This window comes from Temnothorax americanus, unplaced genomic scaffold (assembly GCF_048541705.1).
Source record: "Temnothorax americanus isolate GAGA-0224 unplaced genomic scaffold, ASM4854170v1 Scaffold70, whole genome shotgun sequence".
Lineage (NCBI taxonomy): Eukaryota > Metazoa > Arthropoda > Insecta > Hymenoptera > Formicidae > Temnothorax > Temnothorax americanus.
This window is the reverse complement of record NW_027509793.1, coordinates 583,771-601,737: the sequence shown is the minus strand read 5'-3', so window position 1 is coordinate 601,737 and position 17,967 is coordinate 583,771. Positions and strand designations below refer to the sequence as shown.

The following is a 17,967-nucleotide window of genomic DNA, read 5'->3' as shown; positions in this document are numbered from 1 at the left end:
TCTCGAAAACTGAATAAAATAATTTTCTTTTAATTCTAAAAAAATATAAAAATAACAGAATAAATTTATTGTGAGCATATCAATAAAATATATCCAACATTCTATAAAAAAATATTCATAATTTTCTGAGCTTGGATCTCAGTAGTCTATATAATAATATTTTTTGTACAACACATATGTTTTCTCTAATTTATTAATAAACTGCGCGCCGAATAACATGTCAGACTATAAAAATACAGTTTCCGTTGGAGTAATAAAAACCTCACTCTCCCTTTTAAGTAGATCGATTTGATTTAAATAACTGTAAAGAATTTAAAAATTAGTTTGGTACAAAAAAAGTTTGGTACAGTCGACTATAAACCTATGCAATTCGAACAGTATTTTCAGCCAATACAACCGAAGGCGAGTCAACTGCAAATTCAACCGCACCCCTGATATCCCTCATGCTCGATCTGCCCTTGATAATTGTGTTGAAGGGCAGATCGTGCATCAGGGATATCAGGGACAGCAGAACTTTCAGAAACAGAGAGTAGTGCATATTGCTCTGCTGGCCAATTGCTTTCTGGAACTGAAAAAGGTTCCACAAAGCTTAAACAATATAACACAATTGAATAATCATTTTTCCAAATTCGCTAAAATTGTAAATATCCTTTTTAATTTCGGCGGCGATCCTGAGGCAGCGTTGGTTACCTTCCAGCTGCCAACCGAAGCAGAGTCTGCTTACAGAAGCACAGAGGCTGTGTTGAATAATAGATTAATTAAATTTTGGCATAATAACGTCAATACTTCAACGGCAACGGAAACAAGGCTATCTAATATGTAGCAATTACTTGTTTTTTACACAGATTAATAATCTGTGTTTTTTACTTATAATGACTTATATTTTATGTCATAAAATATAATAATCTTACTATTTATATATTGATTTTTCAGTGCCGAAACAGATATACATATATTATAAACTTTACATATTTATTATTAATGATGTAATTTTTTGTTTTTAACGAGTTACACGTACGTCACGAATATTTCGTGTATATTTTGTACTATAAATTTCTCTCTCAAATATATATTTTTTAAATATTTATTCTTTACATATATAGTTACTGTATTCCTTCGCGATCTCGGTTGTATCTTTTACGTTTATCATTTTGCGTTTCGTTTTAAGAATCGGCCAACTTAACGAAATATTTGCAAATAACGAAATGGCATTCCGAGCAGGACCATCCTGCGGGAAAGATGATCTCGCCGAGACATCCCGCTTATCCTACTTCGCTGAAACGCGTGAGAAAGAAATTATCGCTGCAAAGACATCGGTTATGGTCACGCGCACCACACCCGGTGCAACCGAGGACGTCGAGTGTGTTACATACTATTTCGCGATTGGTCCACGCGTGGAATACGTTAAGTAGATACGCACACATCTATCAGGCACGCGTATATCGGTGTAGGTCTTCTTTTACATTAGCGGCATTTGATAGCCGTAGAAAACACACTGACCCCGGTGCACTTGCACGACGGACCGCCTCCTTCTTTCTCTGTCTCTCTCTTCAGGGTTGAATATGCATAACGAGCAGCGTGCGAATGTTATTACTCGCTGCGACGCAATCATGTGTAAATTTTAAGACACGTCGCGCATGGCGTTGCCTGAGAGCGGTTTAATTATACAAACTTGCAGGTTGCCCGTCCTACTTCGGCAAAGTTGCGAGGTCAATGGAGAACAAGGTCGAATTCTAAATAGCTAATTCTCTATTTTATAAAATAGAGCATGCTTACTTATTATGCTATGTGTGTATTATACTAAAGAATTATGTATCAAGGAATATAACTGTAATATAAGAGAAATATGATGAAAAAATTTGAAGTAGGACGAAAACTTTTCATTTATAATCTTGGGTGGACTGTTTATAAAATTAAACGATCGGCATAAAAAAGAAAAAATCCTAACGCATGCGCATACGAAATATGCATTTGTAAAGAAGCTGTACACATACGTACGTAGGTGTATCCGAGCTGCGAGTTCTCCTGAAATCTGCGAACCATTCGAATGCAAAGGCCTTTGTAAAGCCCGTGATGCATTGTCGGCCGATAGATGTTACTCCGGAGAGCCCGGCGGAGGAAGCAGTTTTACGATTCTCGGCGGGGAAACGAGCTCCCGCCGATATTCCTCGTCTCGAAACTCGAAACACTCGGGTCGATTTGCGCGCGATTTGCACATTCGCGCTGCTCGGTGGGACGAACTTTTGATCAAATACCATTTCTCTCGAAGACGATATAGTGACCGAACATTCGCCCAACGATCCGGTGTGTCCGGTACGAAACCATCGAAACTTGCTCGATGGATCGTGTTTGCGTATAATCGCGCAGATTTTCATCCGTTGCCATGGACTCTGTTATTACGAGGCAAAGGAATAAAAACAAAAAAGTTATACATCAATTTTATTTAAATAGCAATCTCCATTAATAATAATAATTTCTTACTTGCTACTGATATTCGCGATAATCTTAAACATATGTAGATTGCCTTGAGTATCTTTGTCTTGTTGAATTTAAAAGTATTAGTGGAAAAGAGTTTGATCGAGAGATCGTTGAGGCGAGGCGTTTGTAACGACGCCGCGGCCTTCCAGCGTGATCTACGTTGCTCTGTCCGAGTAACCGGTGCCGTTTCGCAATTTTCTCGCATCAAAGATCGCGCCCGCCGTTCGTTTGACTTTCCATTGTGCGCCACATAAGACTACATTGCATTGCCGCTGATAATTTTTTAGATTTACATTGCGAAATATGTCGAGTAATTTCGTTAATTAGATGCAATATTTCGCTTATCACTTACTATATACTCTGGCGATATCTTTTACAATTTACATAAAGAAAGAAATCGCTGTTGTAAGGAAAACATATATGTCTGGTGATAAAGTATCGTAATTAAATTGGATTTAAATGCCGATATTGCACATAACTTCTTTACGTATATTACGTAATTTCCTTATTTGGTGAAGTATGTAATAAAAACCAGCGTCCGCGCAAGACTTCTTGAAAAAGTGAATGAATAGGCGTAATAAGCTTTAAATCTTGCCACATTGTTGCGAGAGGGTAGAGTTTCATAATCCAGAGCCCAAGATCGTGATCTTGCACACCGATGCTCAATTCGACTTTCCATTTCGTCCGGTACGCATACCTACACATAAGTAATACATTATCGGGCCGATTACCCATCGAATTTAAAAACGCCGCGATTATTCATGGGCCCCGATATTTATGATTGTGCGGGCCATGGCTTTACGGGATTTTTTGGTCAACATTAATCATGCAGAAGAGGGACCAACGGTAAAAAAAAACGGAGAGAAAGAAAAATACAATTTATCGAGTCGTAATTCTTGTCGGCACGTCGATGCAGGTAGGGCGTTGTGGACAATGAAAGAAAATAAGACTCCGTAGTATAAGTTGAATAATCGATTATATTTGGTAAAACATTTACAAGATAATAAGATTTTTTTTTTTCATTTAACGTATGTTACATTTACAGGCAAGGCATCCTCAAGAACCGTACCAACTCTACAATAATCGTAGTAATGTGTAATGTTACTTATAAGAAAGTATGTACCATCAAATTATCGTTATCATTACTATTAATATTAATATTTTTTTACGGTATATTACTACTCCTAATATTTCTTTAGGAACAAATACATTTTTTTTTCTTTAATCAATATACATCGATTCGCGGCTATATATGAACAGTAGATCTGCACTTCCGCATAGGCGAATTAAGGTACACGACGGATACTTTTTTATCGAACGTAGGAAAAGAAAGAAGAACAGAGTGGTGTCGCACGTTTCTTCGGTCTCCATAAATTTCTCCTCTGTCTCGTCTCCTTCGTCTTTCCTTTTTCCTTTTTACTCCGTATTTCAGATGTACGATAGGTCCAGGTTTTTTTTTCGGATCAGTCAAGTTGCAAAAAAGAGCAACAACTGTCGGTGACGGGATCAATTCGATTCTTATTTGGATTCGATTTCTATATTTGGTCGAAAATAATATTTACAATGAATCTCTTTCGACTAATTCTCATATGTCACGAATCCATAAATCCTGGGATTCGTCGAGGTATAATCGTATCAATTATTAGCAGAATGCGCAACAAACATTATTGGTCATCGGATTCGAGGGGGAGGGAGAAACATGTGGCACGCAAAACGGCCCTCGCGATGTGTGTGGCTACAGAGATCTGAGGTGAATTACGTATAAATGTTACGATGCTAGTGGTAAGATATGAACTTGTCGATAACTGCTGCTAATATTCATGAAGAAGTGTGATGATGCCTGCTCGAAACCAAAGGGACAGCGCGGAGAAAGGTGGGCGGGGAATGGCTGAGCTGAGACTATTTATGTTGTACATGACAGAAGCATGATCGTGTGACGACGATTGACAATACACGGTAGAACAACGGTATCGCTAATAGACTATTGCACTGTGTGTCGATTAAAGAGACGAGTCCGTTTACTACGGGCGAGAAATTGCATACGTGAGGAGGGCGGCGTGTGTGTACCGTCTTGCAAGTATTTGGAGTTTCAAATGATTGAGGCGATAAGAATTAGTTCCAATTGACGAAACGCTTTATTCGGTCCTCTCTTCACTAAAGTGCCGCAAACATTATTATTGATTTCGAACGTTTCACGCGACGACGGGCGCGTTTCGCCGCGACGACTTGCACGCAAACGGAAAAGGAAAATGCAAGTACGACTATTGTCGGTCAATAAAAGTCGTGATTCCCATGAAATCTTCGATGAGCGCATGTTGAATGATCACGCACACATGTACACATGCACACATTCTCTTTCTCTCTCTCACTCTTTCTCTCCTCCATTTTATCTCTTTAATGAAATTCTTTTCCTAGATTTTTCTTGTTCGCCCTTTTTCTCGTCTACTTTTCAGTTTGCTTTTCTTTCATTGGAATGTTCTGCGCTTGGAGTTCGACGGTGACAACAATCAGCAATCGTTCGCATAAAGATATTTTGCACATTTGTATATATATTTATATATTTATATACTCTTCTTTGTATCTAATTACTTTTAAGCAACTTAATTTTCGCAATCTTTATATGCACTCCATTTATAATGCATATAAACTATATACAAAACAACGACAAAGTAGACTTAACGAGCGGAAACTCTCCGTGGAAAATGACGTTGGAAAACAGAATAAACTATTCGTACTATCTCGCGTACTACCTTCTTGCGCGATTCTTCGATTCGCAATCAATAATATCAGTGACAGTGATAATCGTGATGGTAATAACGATGGTGATAATGATAATGATAATAATAGAAAATAATAATAATAATATATCGTAGCGATAATAATGTCAGTATTAACAGTAATAAGAAGAATAGTAGATAAACTCATAATCCAAAAACGTGTATATTTATCACGTGATCCACATGTAGTGGAGTTTATATCTATCTTCGTATGATTAATCGATGGAGAAAATGATTTCGCGCTTCCATGAAAGAAGTGTGTTGTCCAAAAGGAATAACGGAAAGAAGAAGAAGGAGAACGCGACTCTTAAGTGGTACTATACGTACATTACCCATAATAATTAGTGTTCTTTGGTAACACAGTGATGCGTCCGGAGACCACGAATACGGTTTTAACGTATTGTCTGATCGTGACAAGATGGTCCCGAAATTATACTCTCGATCACTACGCTCCTCCACTTCCAAAACTCTGGTCTAACTATATTACGACGACGTTGTACAGTTATCGTTAATTGATTAGCTAATTAATCTCCACTGACGAGGCCTCTGACGCGTCGCCAATAAAAAAAAGTCCATCTCGTCTTGCGTTCTACGTTATTATGTACACGTGTATCAATGCGCGAGCGCATTTTCTTTCTATATACACGTATGACCGTTGTAAAATCTTCATCTGTGATCCACCATTTGCTCCAAAAATGGCGAAAAGACTATAATTTTGATAATCTGTCTAAAATTCAAATTTTATCACGTCGTTTTCGTATTTCTTCAAATTGTTTCTTGATGTGTAAACGCCACTCTCGAAGTAAATGGCGCCATTCCGCCGCGCGAATTAATCGCGCTTTCTCACGCACGAGAGTAACTATTCTCATCATATATCATTTACGTCATATGTACATAACGACAACAAACAGATTAGCGAAATTACCGTTTCGTAAGAACACGCGACAAATGTTTTGTCGGTCGTCGGTCGAAACGGTTGAATAAACTTGTAGTAGATTTATGGAGCTCTCACGAACGGTTTTTCGAAGCTTACGAATCTGAGTAGGTAGGAAAAAATGCAAATGCATCAACTGGCTGTGTAAAGAAGAAGTTCCGGGACGTTTTCATCCTCGTTAGAAAATACTAGCACACGCTTCCGAATGACTTATCGTCCGGAAGCTTCTTCCCTTTTCGACTTTCTTTCACTCGCGCACGCATCCTAGCTCGCCGCATCATCCTTTAAGCTTATCAGTAATTAAGTAAATATTTTTTTATGTACACCCTGTTCGAATAGTTTTCTTAATCCTAGAATTAGAAATATCGCGACGATGCGCATAATGAAATATGTAATTATTCATTATGTATATAGAACTCTTCTGTTTTTAACCGCTTTTAAACAATGTATGACGATAAACCCGCATAAATATCTAATTCAGTATGAATTTTTCGTCGCGACTATAGCCTCTCGACTTTCATCAGAAACAATCTTTTTACGAACATTATAAAGTAGCTCCAATCGATTTCTGCCCAGAAATTTTCTCCAATTATATTCTCAAACTTTGTTTCGCCAATTTTATAACGTTTCGATACTTAAACCTGTAATCTTGCACTCGTCTTGTTGGATCGAATGCATTTAGTTCGCCCAAGCGGAGCGTTTTGCAGCAAAAGATAAGTTCGTGTGTAGAGCGATGGAGTTGCCGACAGAGTAGCGGTATAAACGAAGCCTTGAAAAAAGGATTAAGGAATCTACGCTGACTCTGACATATTACTCTCGGTGCTCACACAGGCGCATCAATACTCGCATTGCTTTCTCGCCGATCGTTGTGACTACGAGCCAAGTTGCCGAACGCTGGCCAAATAAACGTAGCTCTATGGTTGGTGGAGCAACAGTTGCTCCAGCTCGTCGGCGGATCTGAGCAGAAAGGCGGCTGATTCTCGATATCCACCTATCAGTTGTTTCACCGCGGTCAATTCCATCGAGTTCAGCTTGTGACTCAGCAGAGCAGGCTTTGGTGGGTTCTTCATGCTAAGGTCCGTCGGTCCTGCAAGGATAACGTCGATTCAGAATCAATTACACGCGACAATTTCGAAACGTTCTGTCAAGCATTATCAAAGCAAGCATGGTGTGAAACGTTATGATGTTATGAAATAAAATTTCATGCAAACTCCATCGAAAAAAAGTATCATTAAAAAGTATCAAAGAATCTAATAACCGAAGCATTATTACTAAAAAAACATTATTACTCGCAAAAAACAGAGTAGGTACTGCAAACAGTTACTAAAACTAATTTATATATAATTATTAAAATGCCAATTAGATACAAATAAAAATAATTGAAACTTAGATATAAAAATGATTCTAAAAAATTTTGAACTAAAACTGAATGAAGCTTTAATATTATATACATTCATGACTATGCAAACGATTCAAAAAAAGTGCAATAAAGTCAACATATTACACCAATAACCATCAGTATTACTTTGTATACCGTTGCTTAGTAGACTTGACGTAAAACTTTGAGTCGGGTATAGCCCGGCTGAGAGGGTCGGCGGTACCGTTGTGGGCCCGGCACGCTGGAACGCTTGGCTGAAGTTGGGTCTGTACATCGTCGGTGCACCGCCACTGGCGACACCATTCACCGTCGAACTGACTATCGTCGATTGGCTGAAAAACAAAAAGACGCAATGAGAATGAGATGCGCGCTGGCGATAAAGGTCGCCGTCGATTAGCGCTTTACGTTCCGTTAAGGACGCGTAACCCGTTCGTCGAGAGGCGTCCGGTGAATTTTTGTGCCATGACCTGTGACCGAAGGCGAAGCCTTATCTAGAACTCGGTCGATTCGACGACGGGGGATTTTAGCGCCGATAATAATAATCGGTTACGGTAATTCACAGGCAGAAAGTAAGTTAATCGTAATCACGTCAAACGATATAATGGTAGATTTCTTGTTCAAAAAATCTGCTGAGCAGTTAATAACAAATCCATACCGTTATCGATACCGGCGGAAATCTCGATTGAGAGGAAAATTTATTTTTATGTTTTATATCAAATATCGGTTTGGCTCTGCCCGGGTGGTTAATTAAGAGACGTATAAGAGCGCGGCTGTATTACGTCAATTCGAAAAAAGCAGATTTCATCGGTTTTGTCGTAACTAGTTCATCATACTGACCTCATGAGACTCTTGTTGTCTGTTGTGAGCAGCTTTGACGCGGATGCGATCGACAGCGGCGTGGAGGAAATAGTGTTGTTCGGTAAGTTTGCCAAACTGGTCAGAGGTGCCAGGGACGTTAACGATGCTGGTGGGGTGTCCTCCCTTTTACACGTGAGTGATTTAACCGGTGTGCTTGAGAAGTGCTGCTCCAAACCTGATCGAACGTCCGTTTGCTGCAATCAACATTATCGCGAGATAAAGTAAACTGTTATACCGTAATCGTAAATATTTTGTCTGTCCTGATTTTTAATTTACGCACGTATTTAACAAACATATATCGGAGAGTACTTTCTTGTAACGCGTATAAATTTTATTTTAAAGACGCAATTGAGACTTTAATTACGTTTTTCGACAAATCGTTACATAATCGTTTATTAACGGAACGCCTTTGATTATTGAAACGCCTCTCTTCCTGTAGAAAGTGATAATTTTTATACATGTTTAAGTATTTTTTAATCCAACCCTCGTTAACGCCGATGGAGAATGAATTTATTACGATTGTGATGTTACCTCACATCTTAGTATTTTTTAGGGCTAAGAATTTCGCATATTTTTTGGATACTTTTAAATCCAATTGATTTCAGTTATACGTCTATTTTCATATTAATATTCTTTCCTATGAAATCGCACGTTTTTAAACAACGATATAATCGAAAAATATGATTTAAGAACTCTCAGGTCTATCTACAGAATATCAACAAACAATTGTTACGTTGATGTTGCTACAATTACGTTGAGATATTGAAGAACGATGATAAAATAACTCCGCGGCGAGCCCGCTATAATTGTACCTGTTGAATTTGATCGTGATCGCGCACCAGCTTGTGAACTACCGGCAGATTTTTTTTCCTCATGGCTGACACGATCGGGAGTAACCAATCTTATGCAACACGTGGGCTAATCAGCAAACAACACGGACACTATCGATCACCATACGAATTATCGATCATCAGCCGCGAGGATCGACCCGACACGAGCTAATCGAGCCTCTATTATATCGTCTACCCGCGATCTTGTTATCAACGCGATCCCGATCATCGAGCACGATCGTATTCACCGCTATGAGCAACCGAGCGGAACAAAGTGCGCCGGGAGTTTCTTCACTTCGATTTCCTCTTCTGCTTCTTCTCTCAATCTTCTTCCACTTTTGCGTCCGCGCCCCACCCTGCCTACCAGCGACGTATCGATACGATAACAATAACGTCCGCGTTTACTCGTACGAGGTTCAGAGAAGCGAGGACGCATTCGTTCCCGGGGCCGGTGAGGGAAACGGAGAGAGGGGTGGAGCGAACGAGGAGGATGGGGAAAAAGCGGGTTGACACGAGGGAGGAACATCAGGAACAAGAAGAGAGAAGTTCGTCCGGATGCGCCAGGACGAAACGACGAGGCGTGAGTAAGCTCACGGGAGGAAATTAATTCGTGGAAAGAGAGGAAGAGAAGGATGGAAGATCAGGCATCAGAAAAGAAAGAGGAGTAGATAAGAAGAGGAGGACCACGGTGAGAGCGTCGAGAGGTGGTGATGTGCGTTTCCATCACAGAAACGGATGACTTGCCCAACGAAGACACGTACAGAGGGTTGGCGAAGAGTAATATAGTAGTAGTAGTAAGAGGAGGAGGAGGAAAGAATGCGAAGAAGAGCCGAGAGAGAGAGAGAGAGAGAGAGAGAGAGAGAGAGATCATGAGGAGCGCGGGAAGAGGGCCCGGGTACGACGAGAGCACGGAGGAATGAAATCTTCGAGCGGCGTAGAACGGATGTAGGGAGGTGTTTTTATGAAAGGCCAGCAGTGTGCGTTGACGTCAATTATATAGGTGGCCACGAAGAGCAGATAGCCGCCTCTCGTCCGATGCGCACGAACCCCGGCATACGTATATGAGAGAGAGGTCTTCTCCTTAATGGGTTAGGTTTAGGTCGCCGGAGAGGTTATCGGGTCTCTCTCTGTTTCTCCGTCTCCTTCTTGGACAGGGATTTTCAAAGTAGATAAGTCGGAGGGGGGATCGCGAGCATTTCAGTTTCTCGTTTGCGTGTGAGACGTGGTGAGGTGGAGAGAGGGAAAGCGATGGAGAGCGGCGGCGTGTGTTCGCCAACTGCGAGACCCGCGAAGGAATCAGCTGGGTGAAGAGAGGAAAAGGGGGGCAACGGGGAGAAGGAGGATTAGGTGCGCCAAGCAGCGCGGAATTGGATGGGCTCGGGCTACCGTCTTGCACCTATGCGTCTCGTGCGCGAAATACCGAGGCGATTGGTTTACCGTTTACTCGCTTTTTCGCGCTATCTTTATTAAGGTCAACGAACTCGGCGTGCAGGCTATATAGGTGACGAACATCAAGTTAATCGCGAGAAACGTGGTCGGAGATCGTTTCCATATCGCCGAATCGTTGAATGCTCTCACCCCGAGATTAGACGCGTGACGTCAACACGAGCGATTTGTATATACGCGCAGATTAACGCCGATTGCTTTTCTCGGTTAGGCGCGCCGGTGAATTTTTCAAGAATCAATCCGATCTTTCGAAATCTCTCGGCGGCAATTTTTCGGCGCGGCTCTTCGGAGGATACGAAACTGTCCGTTTCGCGTAGCTGACGTAACGTACCGTGAAATTTACGGATACGCGAGACTAATCGCGCGACGTCGTCGCGCGTCGGCGTGTTCTCCTCGGTGCGTAAAAGCGCGCGCGTCAGTCGCGACGCGTAAAAGTCCACGGCCTTATTCTTTTTTTCCTTTTTCCGTCTCGCGCCGCTCTTTTACGCTGCTACTACTTCCAAGAATATTTTCAGTGTCTTCCGTCCCGCACGCGCAGCCGTTTTCACGAGGTCGAAGGCTGCTTATGCCGTCGGCCCTCCGTAGTGCGCGATCTGTGTTGTGCGCGAGTTGCATCAGAGTGGGAGAGGTGCGCGACCCGCGGGTTATCACTGACCTCTCTCGCGGTACCTATATCACAATCCTAGCTCTTCACGTATATCTCGTTGCCCGTTGGCGTTGCGCAGGAGCTCGTCGAATTTTCACACATAACACGTTAATGCAGCGCGAGACTACGACGTTTGTTCGCAATCGAAAATCTCATTTGCCCCCCTTCCGTTCTCATTTTTTTTTTTCTACTTTTCAAGATCACCTTTTTATTTTCTGCGACGTTTATCACACATTCTATGGTTTCTACTCATTTATAATATTTTCATATTTTATTGTATTGTATTTTATTTTTTTATATCTTATCTTATTGAAATTCGCAGCTGTTAGAATAATTAAAAAAAAAAAATTAGTTAGATAATATTAGATAAATAACAAGTTAGAAAAGTGAAATTGAGGTGTTTGTTTCAACAATAATGAAAAAGTGAAGACAAAAAAATCAAATGCGTAGAGTGGAATGTATGAACGCGTTAAGGGACAATTAGGTACAAGCATAGTCCCTTTCACGCGAAGATGAGGGTCGATCGAAATGTCAACGAGTTGTCGGAGTTCATATTTGTACACGCGTTTGCTGCGTGATACGTATCACCGCCATATATGTTTGTGGATAAAACCGATATTAGGAGCAAATAATGATGATGATGCTTTTACGTGACTTAGAATTTTTACTAACTTGTTTATTTATTTAATATTTCGTTAGACTATCTTTTATTATTTGCTGCTTTTTGTATAGAAAATATTTATATAATATTGAATTTGTTTTATTCTGACTTTGATACCGTAACAAGTAGCTGATCTATTTTTTCTTGTAATGGCAACTCACACGCGGATTTATATTTATTGCCGTAAGTTATCGCTTTGCATATTTTAGTTCATGATTCATCACGCAAGCGCATCACGCAAACATCCGCGAGTTCTCGTCTAAAAATCGCTTGATTAATGAATCCGGTCGTCGGCAAGAGCGTCCGAAGGTTGTGCACGTGTAGCATCTTAACGCCTCGATCACGCGTGCGATATTTAGAAAAACACGTACTTCGCCAGGGACAATAAAATAAGGAGCTTTAAATTGATCGACGATATATGTGTACATTTCGGTGTCCGTATCGCGTCGTCGTTCGCGTGCCAGAGACGCAAGAGAGTTGCGATACGTAATTAGCTAACGATGTCGAAATGCCTATTTGTCGGAACAACTTTGTCGCTCGCGATAAGTATGTCCTTCCTCTCCTTCGCATGCATGATTATTATTCACCGTTGCGGCCGGAAGAGTTGGCATGGGCTGCGACACCGGCTCCAGCCCGACTCTCATCCGTTTCGCGTTGTCACTCTCGTTTTCGCATGCCGTTGCCAGAATCTGTTCGGCCTGCACCGAGGTCAAGTGCGCTGGTGTTGGTCTGGCCTAAAAAGAAATGCGTACGTCACATCCGCGATCGTTCGCCGGATACCGTACTTGACTCACGCCCCGAGAACGCTCGAGCTTTCATGAACAAAGTTTCAATTAAAGGTCGACGATTTTAATTGCTGAAATAGCAGACCCGGAAAATCTTGAAAAATTTACAAGTGACTGAAATTCGTGTAATTGTGTGATTTTGAGTTTAAAAATTTGTCAAAACTTGCAAGAAAAAAACTTAGAAGCCAATTAGCTTGCTATCTTACGATTAAACGCGATAGAAAAACTTACGGCGTCCCAAGGGCCCTCCCTGCCGCGTTTGTTTCTCCGACAGCTCTTCAGGTACGTTCGGATCCTCTTCCTAGCCCTCTCGGCAAACTCGGGAAACTGTCTCGTGCAACTATCGATGATTGCCTGTATCTTCTCCTTCGGCTGCTTCGAAATCGGCACGATGCGATCCAAGTTCTCGTCGACGAACAGCCTCACGAACATCTGCCGCGAGACACGACGCCAACGGCCACGTTAGTGGAGTGAATTAAGCGAGAGTTGGTACGCGAGTCTCGCTAACCGCTCAAGGAATTAAGAATTTAGTGACGGTGGGGGCGCAACACCGGGACTCTATTAAACTAATTGTAATTAATTAAGGAGCTAGCGCAACAGCGGCAACCGTCGGCGAAACTACGACCGCTTGGCTTTCACGCGCGGGGGAAACGAGCAAAAAAAAAGAGATATTATGAGTGACGGGAACCGAGGGAGGGAAAACTCGGAGAGAAATGGCATGCTTTGTTCCCCCTACGAGTCAGTTCTCTGGCGCAACCGTTCATAAAACTTTACGATAATTAAGGTTTTTCGGAAAGGTCCCACGCGCCGCCAATATGCTGACGGCCTTAACTTCTCCGCTCGAGCTCCGCCGTTGCCGTTTTCTTCTGCTCTCGCGCATCGCGCACGACCCTTTCCCCGACCGAGGCGTGAACGACGATTTTCTTGCAACGACAGTTGTATGAAGCGACCAGTTAGACCGCAATTGCCCGTAATTCGATTACCGTTATGCATCTTCGGATAATAAGGGTCATGATTATCGCTAATTGTCGTTTAATTATTCTTGGAATTTTCGATTCGAGATATTTCGAGGTATATTACTGAAGTTTTAAAGGACGAATTTTACGGAGCTGTGCAATGGAATTGCGTATGCTTACGTTGAACGCTTTGAGACGTTCCGGATCGTGGTGTCTCGGGTCCAGTCCCTCGTCCGCGTCTATATCGTCGTCGTCCTCGTCTTCCTTGTTGCCACTACTACTGGTCTCATCGTGGGCGCTTCCCGTTCCCTCGCCACCGGGCGGACTGGACTCGCGATCGCGATCCGACCGCGAGGGCGTTGCCGACGATGCTGGCGGCGGCGTTTTCTTGAAACCCATGGCGTAAGATGCCCATAGGGAAGCCATGTCCTCGCTGCCGACACCCGCCACGGCGCTCAGATTCGGAACCGTTCCCGCTGGCAAGTCCACCAATTCCGAGGAACCGTTTCGAGAATCTGCGGATATATGAGCATTTTGTAATGGTTTTAACAAATACTCCCTGAAGTGTAAAGCCTAAATTTTTGTTATTCTCAACGAGACACGTATTCATATAGGTGTAATTAACATTTTAATAACGGAAATGATAATAATTAATTATTATTATTTAAATGTCATTTATTGAAATGGATATTATTAGTATTATTAGCATCAATAATGATCATAATATGAACAATGGCATTTTTAATAATTACTACTAATTAATAACGCAAATTTGGTGATAGAAACACTTTGCATTCGCGATCGGTAATTATCTGGTAAAAGGGGAACCTTCCATCGGCATTGCCAGGAAAATAATGTTCTCGTTGAATGCCCGTTGTGCCACGATGATTAGATCGCCGCCTCGCGCTGTTTCGATTTATGAATAGAGAACGTTGCGGTTGGAACAAAAGAAAGGAATATTTTTTCCCTCCCACGCCGTGGCCAGGCGAGGAAGCCGGTCATATGCGGCCGACTAGATACATGACTAGCAGCGAGAAAGAGAGAGAGAGAGAGAGAGAGAGAGAGAAGGGGGAGAGGGCATGTGGGTGGTATTTATCCCGCAAATATAATAACGATAAACGCGGCGTACGTTTAGCTCGCGTGACGACACTGATTAGGGATGATCGACCAACAGAGGGTTAGCATTTCCTAAACGACTCCCTAGCCTTGTACCTGCGTGCGTGTTACTGCCGATATCAACTGTTGAATTTCGGTATGTGAAGTCGGTGAATACGATAACGGCCACAATCTTCTCTGACAAAAAGTCGCCAGGTCTTTTTGGAGCTATATTTTTCGATCTTTAACGATATTTATAGATTGGACACCTGATAACGGTTACGTAATAAAGTCGGCGAAAGATTTCGGTTAAATATAAAGTATTGATAGATAGCCAGAGAGTCAGGTAGTATAAATTGATTAACTTCACGCTGTCTTTGTTAAGTGACCCCACTTGACGACTATACTTCACTTTTTGGATCGCAGCCTCAATTACGATATATAAGTACAATAGTATCGGTGTAATGCACGTATATATATCTTGACAACATAATTAAAGCTTATTTGATTGATTTCACCTTGATTTCAAACTTCTTCTGATCGATACCTGTATGATTCCGTTATTCCAACTGGATTTTACAATTCACTCAGAATTAATTTCGCCGTATTAAAATTCTTGCGAAAGTCTTAAGAAATAAAAGTGATGTCAAGTCAATGTCTCTCGCGTTAGCAAATCTTCAAGGGCAAGATTGCGTTAAACTCTCTCTCTCTCTCTCTCTCTCTCTAAAAGACAGAATGAACCTTAGCATGTCAATTGTGTCGACGACAGTAAGATTGGACCGTCATTCGGCTGTCTGTTGTGTAGACCGTGTTTCTTCTCTACAATAATAGCGGCGACTTGTTCTCAAAACCCGTAATAAGCCCCGATAGCGTGTGCAAGGTGTTAAAAGGCGGTGCGGTCTTCTACCGTCACGATCCCAGGAGAGACTGTACGGTAAATGTGCTTTCACGAGGAGGATGTCGACGGGGACAGGAACGAGTCGTGGCCGCCGAGAAACTTCACGTACGAAGAAGTGTAGGTATGGATTGTCTGCAGGGAGTGCCGCAGGGGGATCATAAAGAGGCTAGCGAGCCTCGCGGATACCTCTTCCATCTGGGACTCTCCTTGGTTCCAATTAAAAAAAAAAGACAGGTTTGCGGCTGCCGTTTCGTACAATCACACGTCAACGATATGGACATCTATACAAAGCCATCCGGATAAATCGAAAACTGAACTATTTAGAAAAATTATGTAAAGTAATAATATTCTAAGACGAATGATAAGATACGGTTACGAAATGTGTTTGTTTTCTGATGACACGACTAGTCCGATCTGAATCGGGCGCGCACGTTCTTAGATCCTACTCCCTTCGCTGTGTGCGCGAAGTAATCTGCATTCTGGAATCGAATTCTTCCGAGCGTAGTTTCCAAGACGCCGTCGAGGCGGACGCGTTGCAAGGCAACGTCCTGGTACATTTGCATCGTCAAGGGGCAACTTTCCGCCGGGCGCTTCAGCTTCCCCCGCGCGAAGACGCAAAATCTATCTGGGCGCAGCTATCTCGGGTGCTCGAACAGGCGATCCTGATTCCACGAGTTGTTCAACGATCGCAACGCATCTTTCTAGGAGGATTCCGGTAGAACCAGTAACTGAACGCGCGAGCGGGCGACCTAGGAAACTGGACCCTCGTCCAGAAGACGTGCTGGCGGAGGCACCGTACGTTTCTTTCCTCTTTTCTCTGCCTCTCCCTCTCTCTCCTTCCCCGTCTTTCTCTTACTCCCGCGGTCCCACCGGCCCGGGAGGTTGCTGCACTTCGATTCTCACACGCGCACGCATGCGATATACGTGTAGTACCTACTCGCGGCTATACGGACAAAAAATCACGCGCGTACACAACGTGTATGTGTACATATGTGTGTGCGCGCAACGCTCTCTAGGAGGGTACAGCATCGCACGCAACGAGAGAAGGTTCCCGTCCTGCGGCGAGCGTATGCCGGGTATCGCCGGAGAGTAGTCGGAGAAGGTAAGGGAACACACAGCACGCACATAAGCGAAGCTGGACGCACGGCTAGACTGCCCGCACGGGCTAGAAAGCCGGTTACCAATCCCAATCCCACACCATCTAGCACACCGTTCCTGAGCTCGCCTCTTGGCCGCTGGCCTGAACCTGAAATGAGTCGACGGCGACGGCGTCGGCCCCGGCCCCGGCGCCCCACCCGGCAGTTCGTCTTCCTCCTGGTTCATTCCCTCGACCTCGCGTTCCCGCAAAGGGAAAATAATACCCCGGCCCCTACGACCACACCAGGCACTTCCTCTTTTTCTAGGCGGCTCGTTGTGTACGTGTACGCGTATGTATGTGCCTCGAGCGAGTCTAGCGCGCTACAAAATCCGCAGACAAGCCACGAACGCCCACGGTACTTCGGGCTAGGTATGAAACTGTCTACCGCTCGGGATGGTAACGTGCAATCGCGAGGATGGACGAAGACGTATTATCTTGTCCCTCATAAATGTCACTGACCATAGTAGGACGTTGATGGCATGTGCGTGTTCGCGTCGACGTGAAAGAGAATTCGGAAGTTCTCGGTTTGTGCTTTTAGATGATTATGCTTGACAATTAAATGATGCTTTCTCTGGAATATCTTTTTATTTATTTAATCATTTATTTTTGTGTATTGTCGATTTCATTTCCAGTAATAATTCAATAATATTTTGATCTCTTTCATTTTATTTATAATTAATTCGTTACTTCAAAATCGGGTTCATAAATTTCTGAAATCTTTTAGATGACGATTCTCTCGAATTTTCATCGGCTTTCTTAATTTTGAATTTATTCATTTACTTTACAGTACGAGGACAAATACAAAAGGTAATAATTGATATACAGATTTCACGATTGTAGATCTTAAGTGCATTAATGATTTAAAGTTGAACATAGAATAGAACATTCATTATTATCTGAAAGAGCGATCTTTAAGGATAAATTAAGACAAATGTTATGTATGATTGTTCTGATGTATGATTCAGATCCGGAAGCTGTCATACTAACAATAAGACATTGTGATTTTGTGATATATCGCAAGCATAATCGCCGCGTGTGCGTTCGTTGGGGAAAGTTGCATCCGTTATAAATTATAAATATTAAGCCG

The 17,967-nt window shown here is 42.5% G+C and overlaps 1 protein-coding gene across 3 annotated transcripts in view; it reads right to left on the bottom strand.

The window, feature by feature from the left end:
• Positions 1 to 3,437: 3,437 nt before the first annotated feature.
• Positions 3,438 to 17,967, bottom strand: part of LOC143906422 (uncharacterized) — a 65,584-nt gene continuing 51,054 nt past the window's right edge. For 2 of the 3 annotated variants that reach the window (XM_077422518.1, XM_077422515.1), the window contains exons 4-9: positions 13,930 to 14,264; positions 13,025 to 13,225; positions 12,596 to 12,742; positions 8,405 to 8,619; positions 7,715 to 7,899; positions 3,438 to 7,276 (exon numbers count right to left, since the gene is read on the bottom strand). In XM_077422518.1, coding sequence (XP_077278644.1) covers positions 7,104 to 7,276; positions 7,715 to 7,899; positions 8,405 to 8,619; positions 12,596 to 12,742; positions 13,025 to 13,225; positions 13,930 to 14,264 — 1,256 coding nt within the window. In that variant the 3' untranslated portion in view covers positions 3,438 to 7,103. The remainder of the gene's footprint in view (positions 7,277 to 7,714; positions 7,900 to 8,404; positions 8,620 to 12,595; positions 12,743 to 13,024; positions 13,226 to 13,929; positions 14,265 to 17,967) is intronic. The other variant, XM_077422516.1, reaches the window with a different exon arrangement.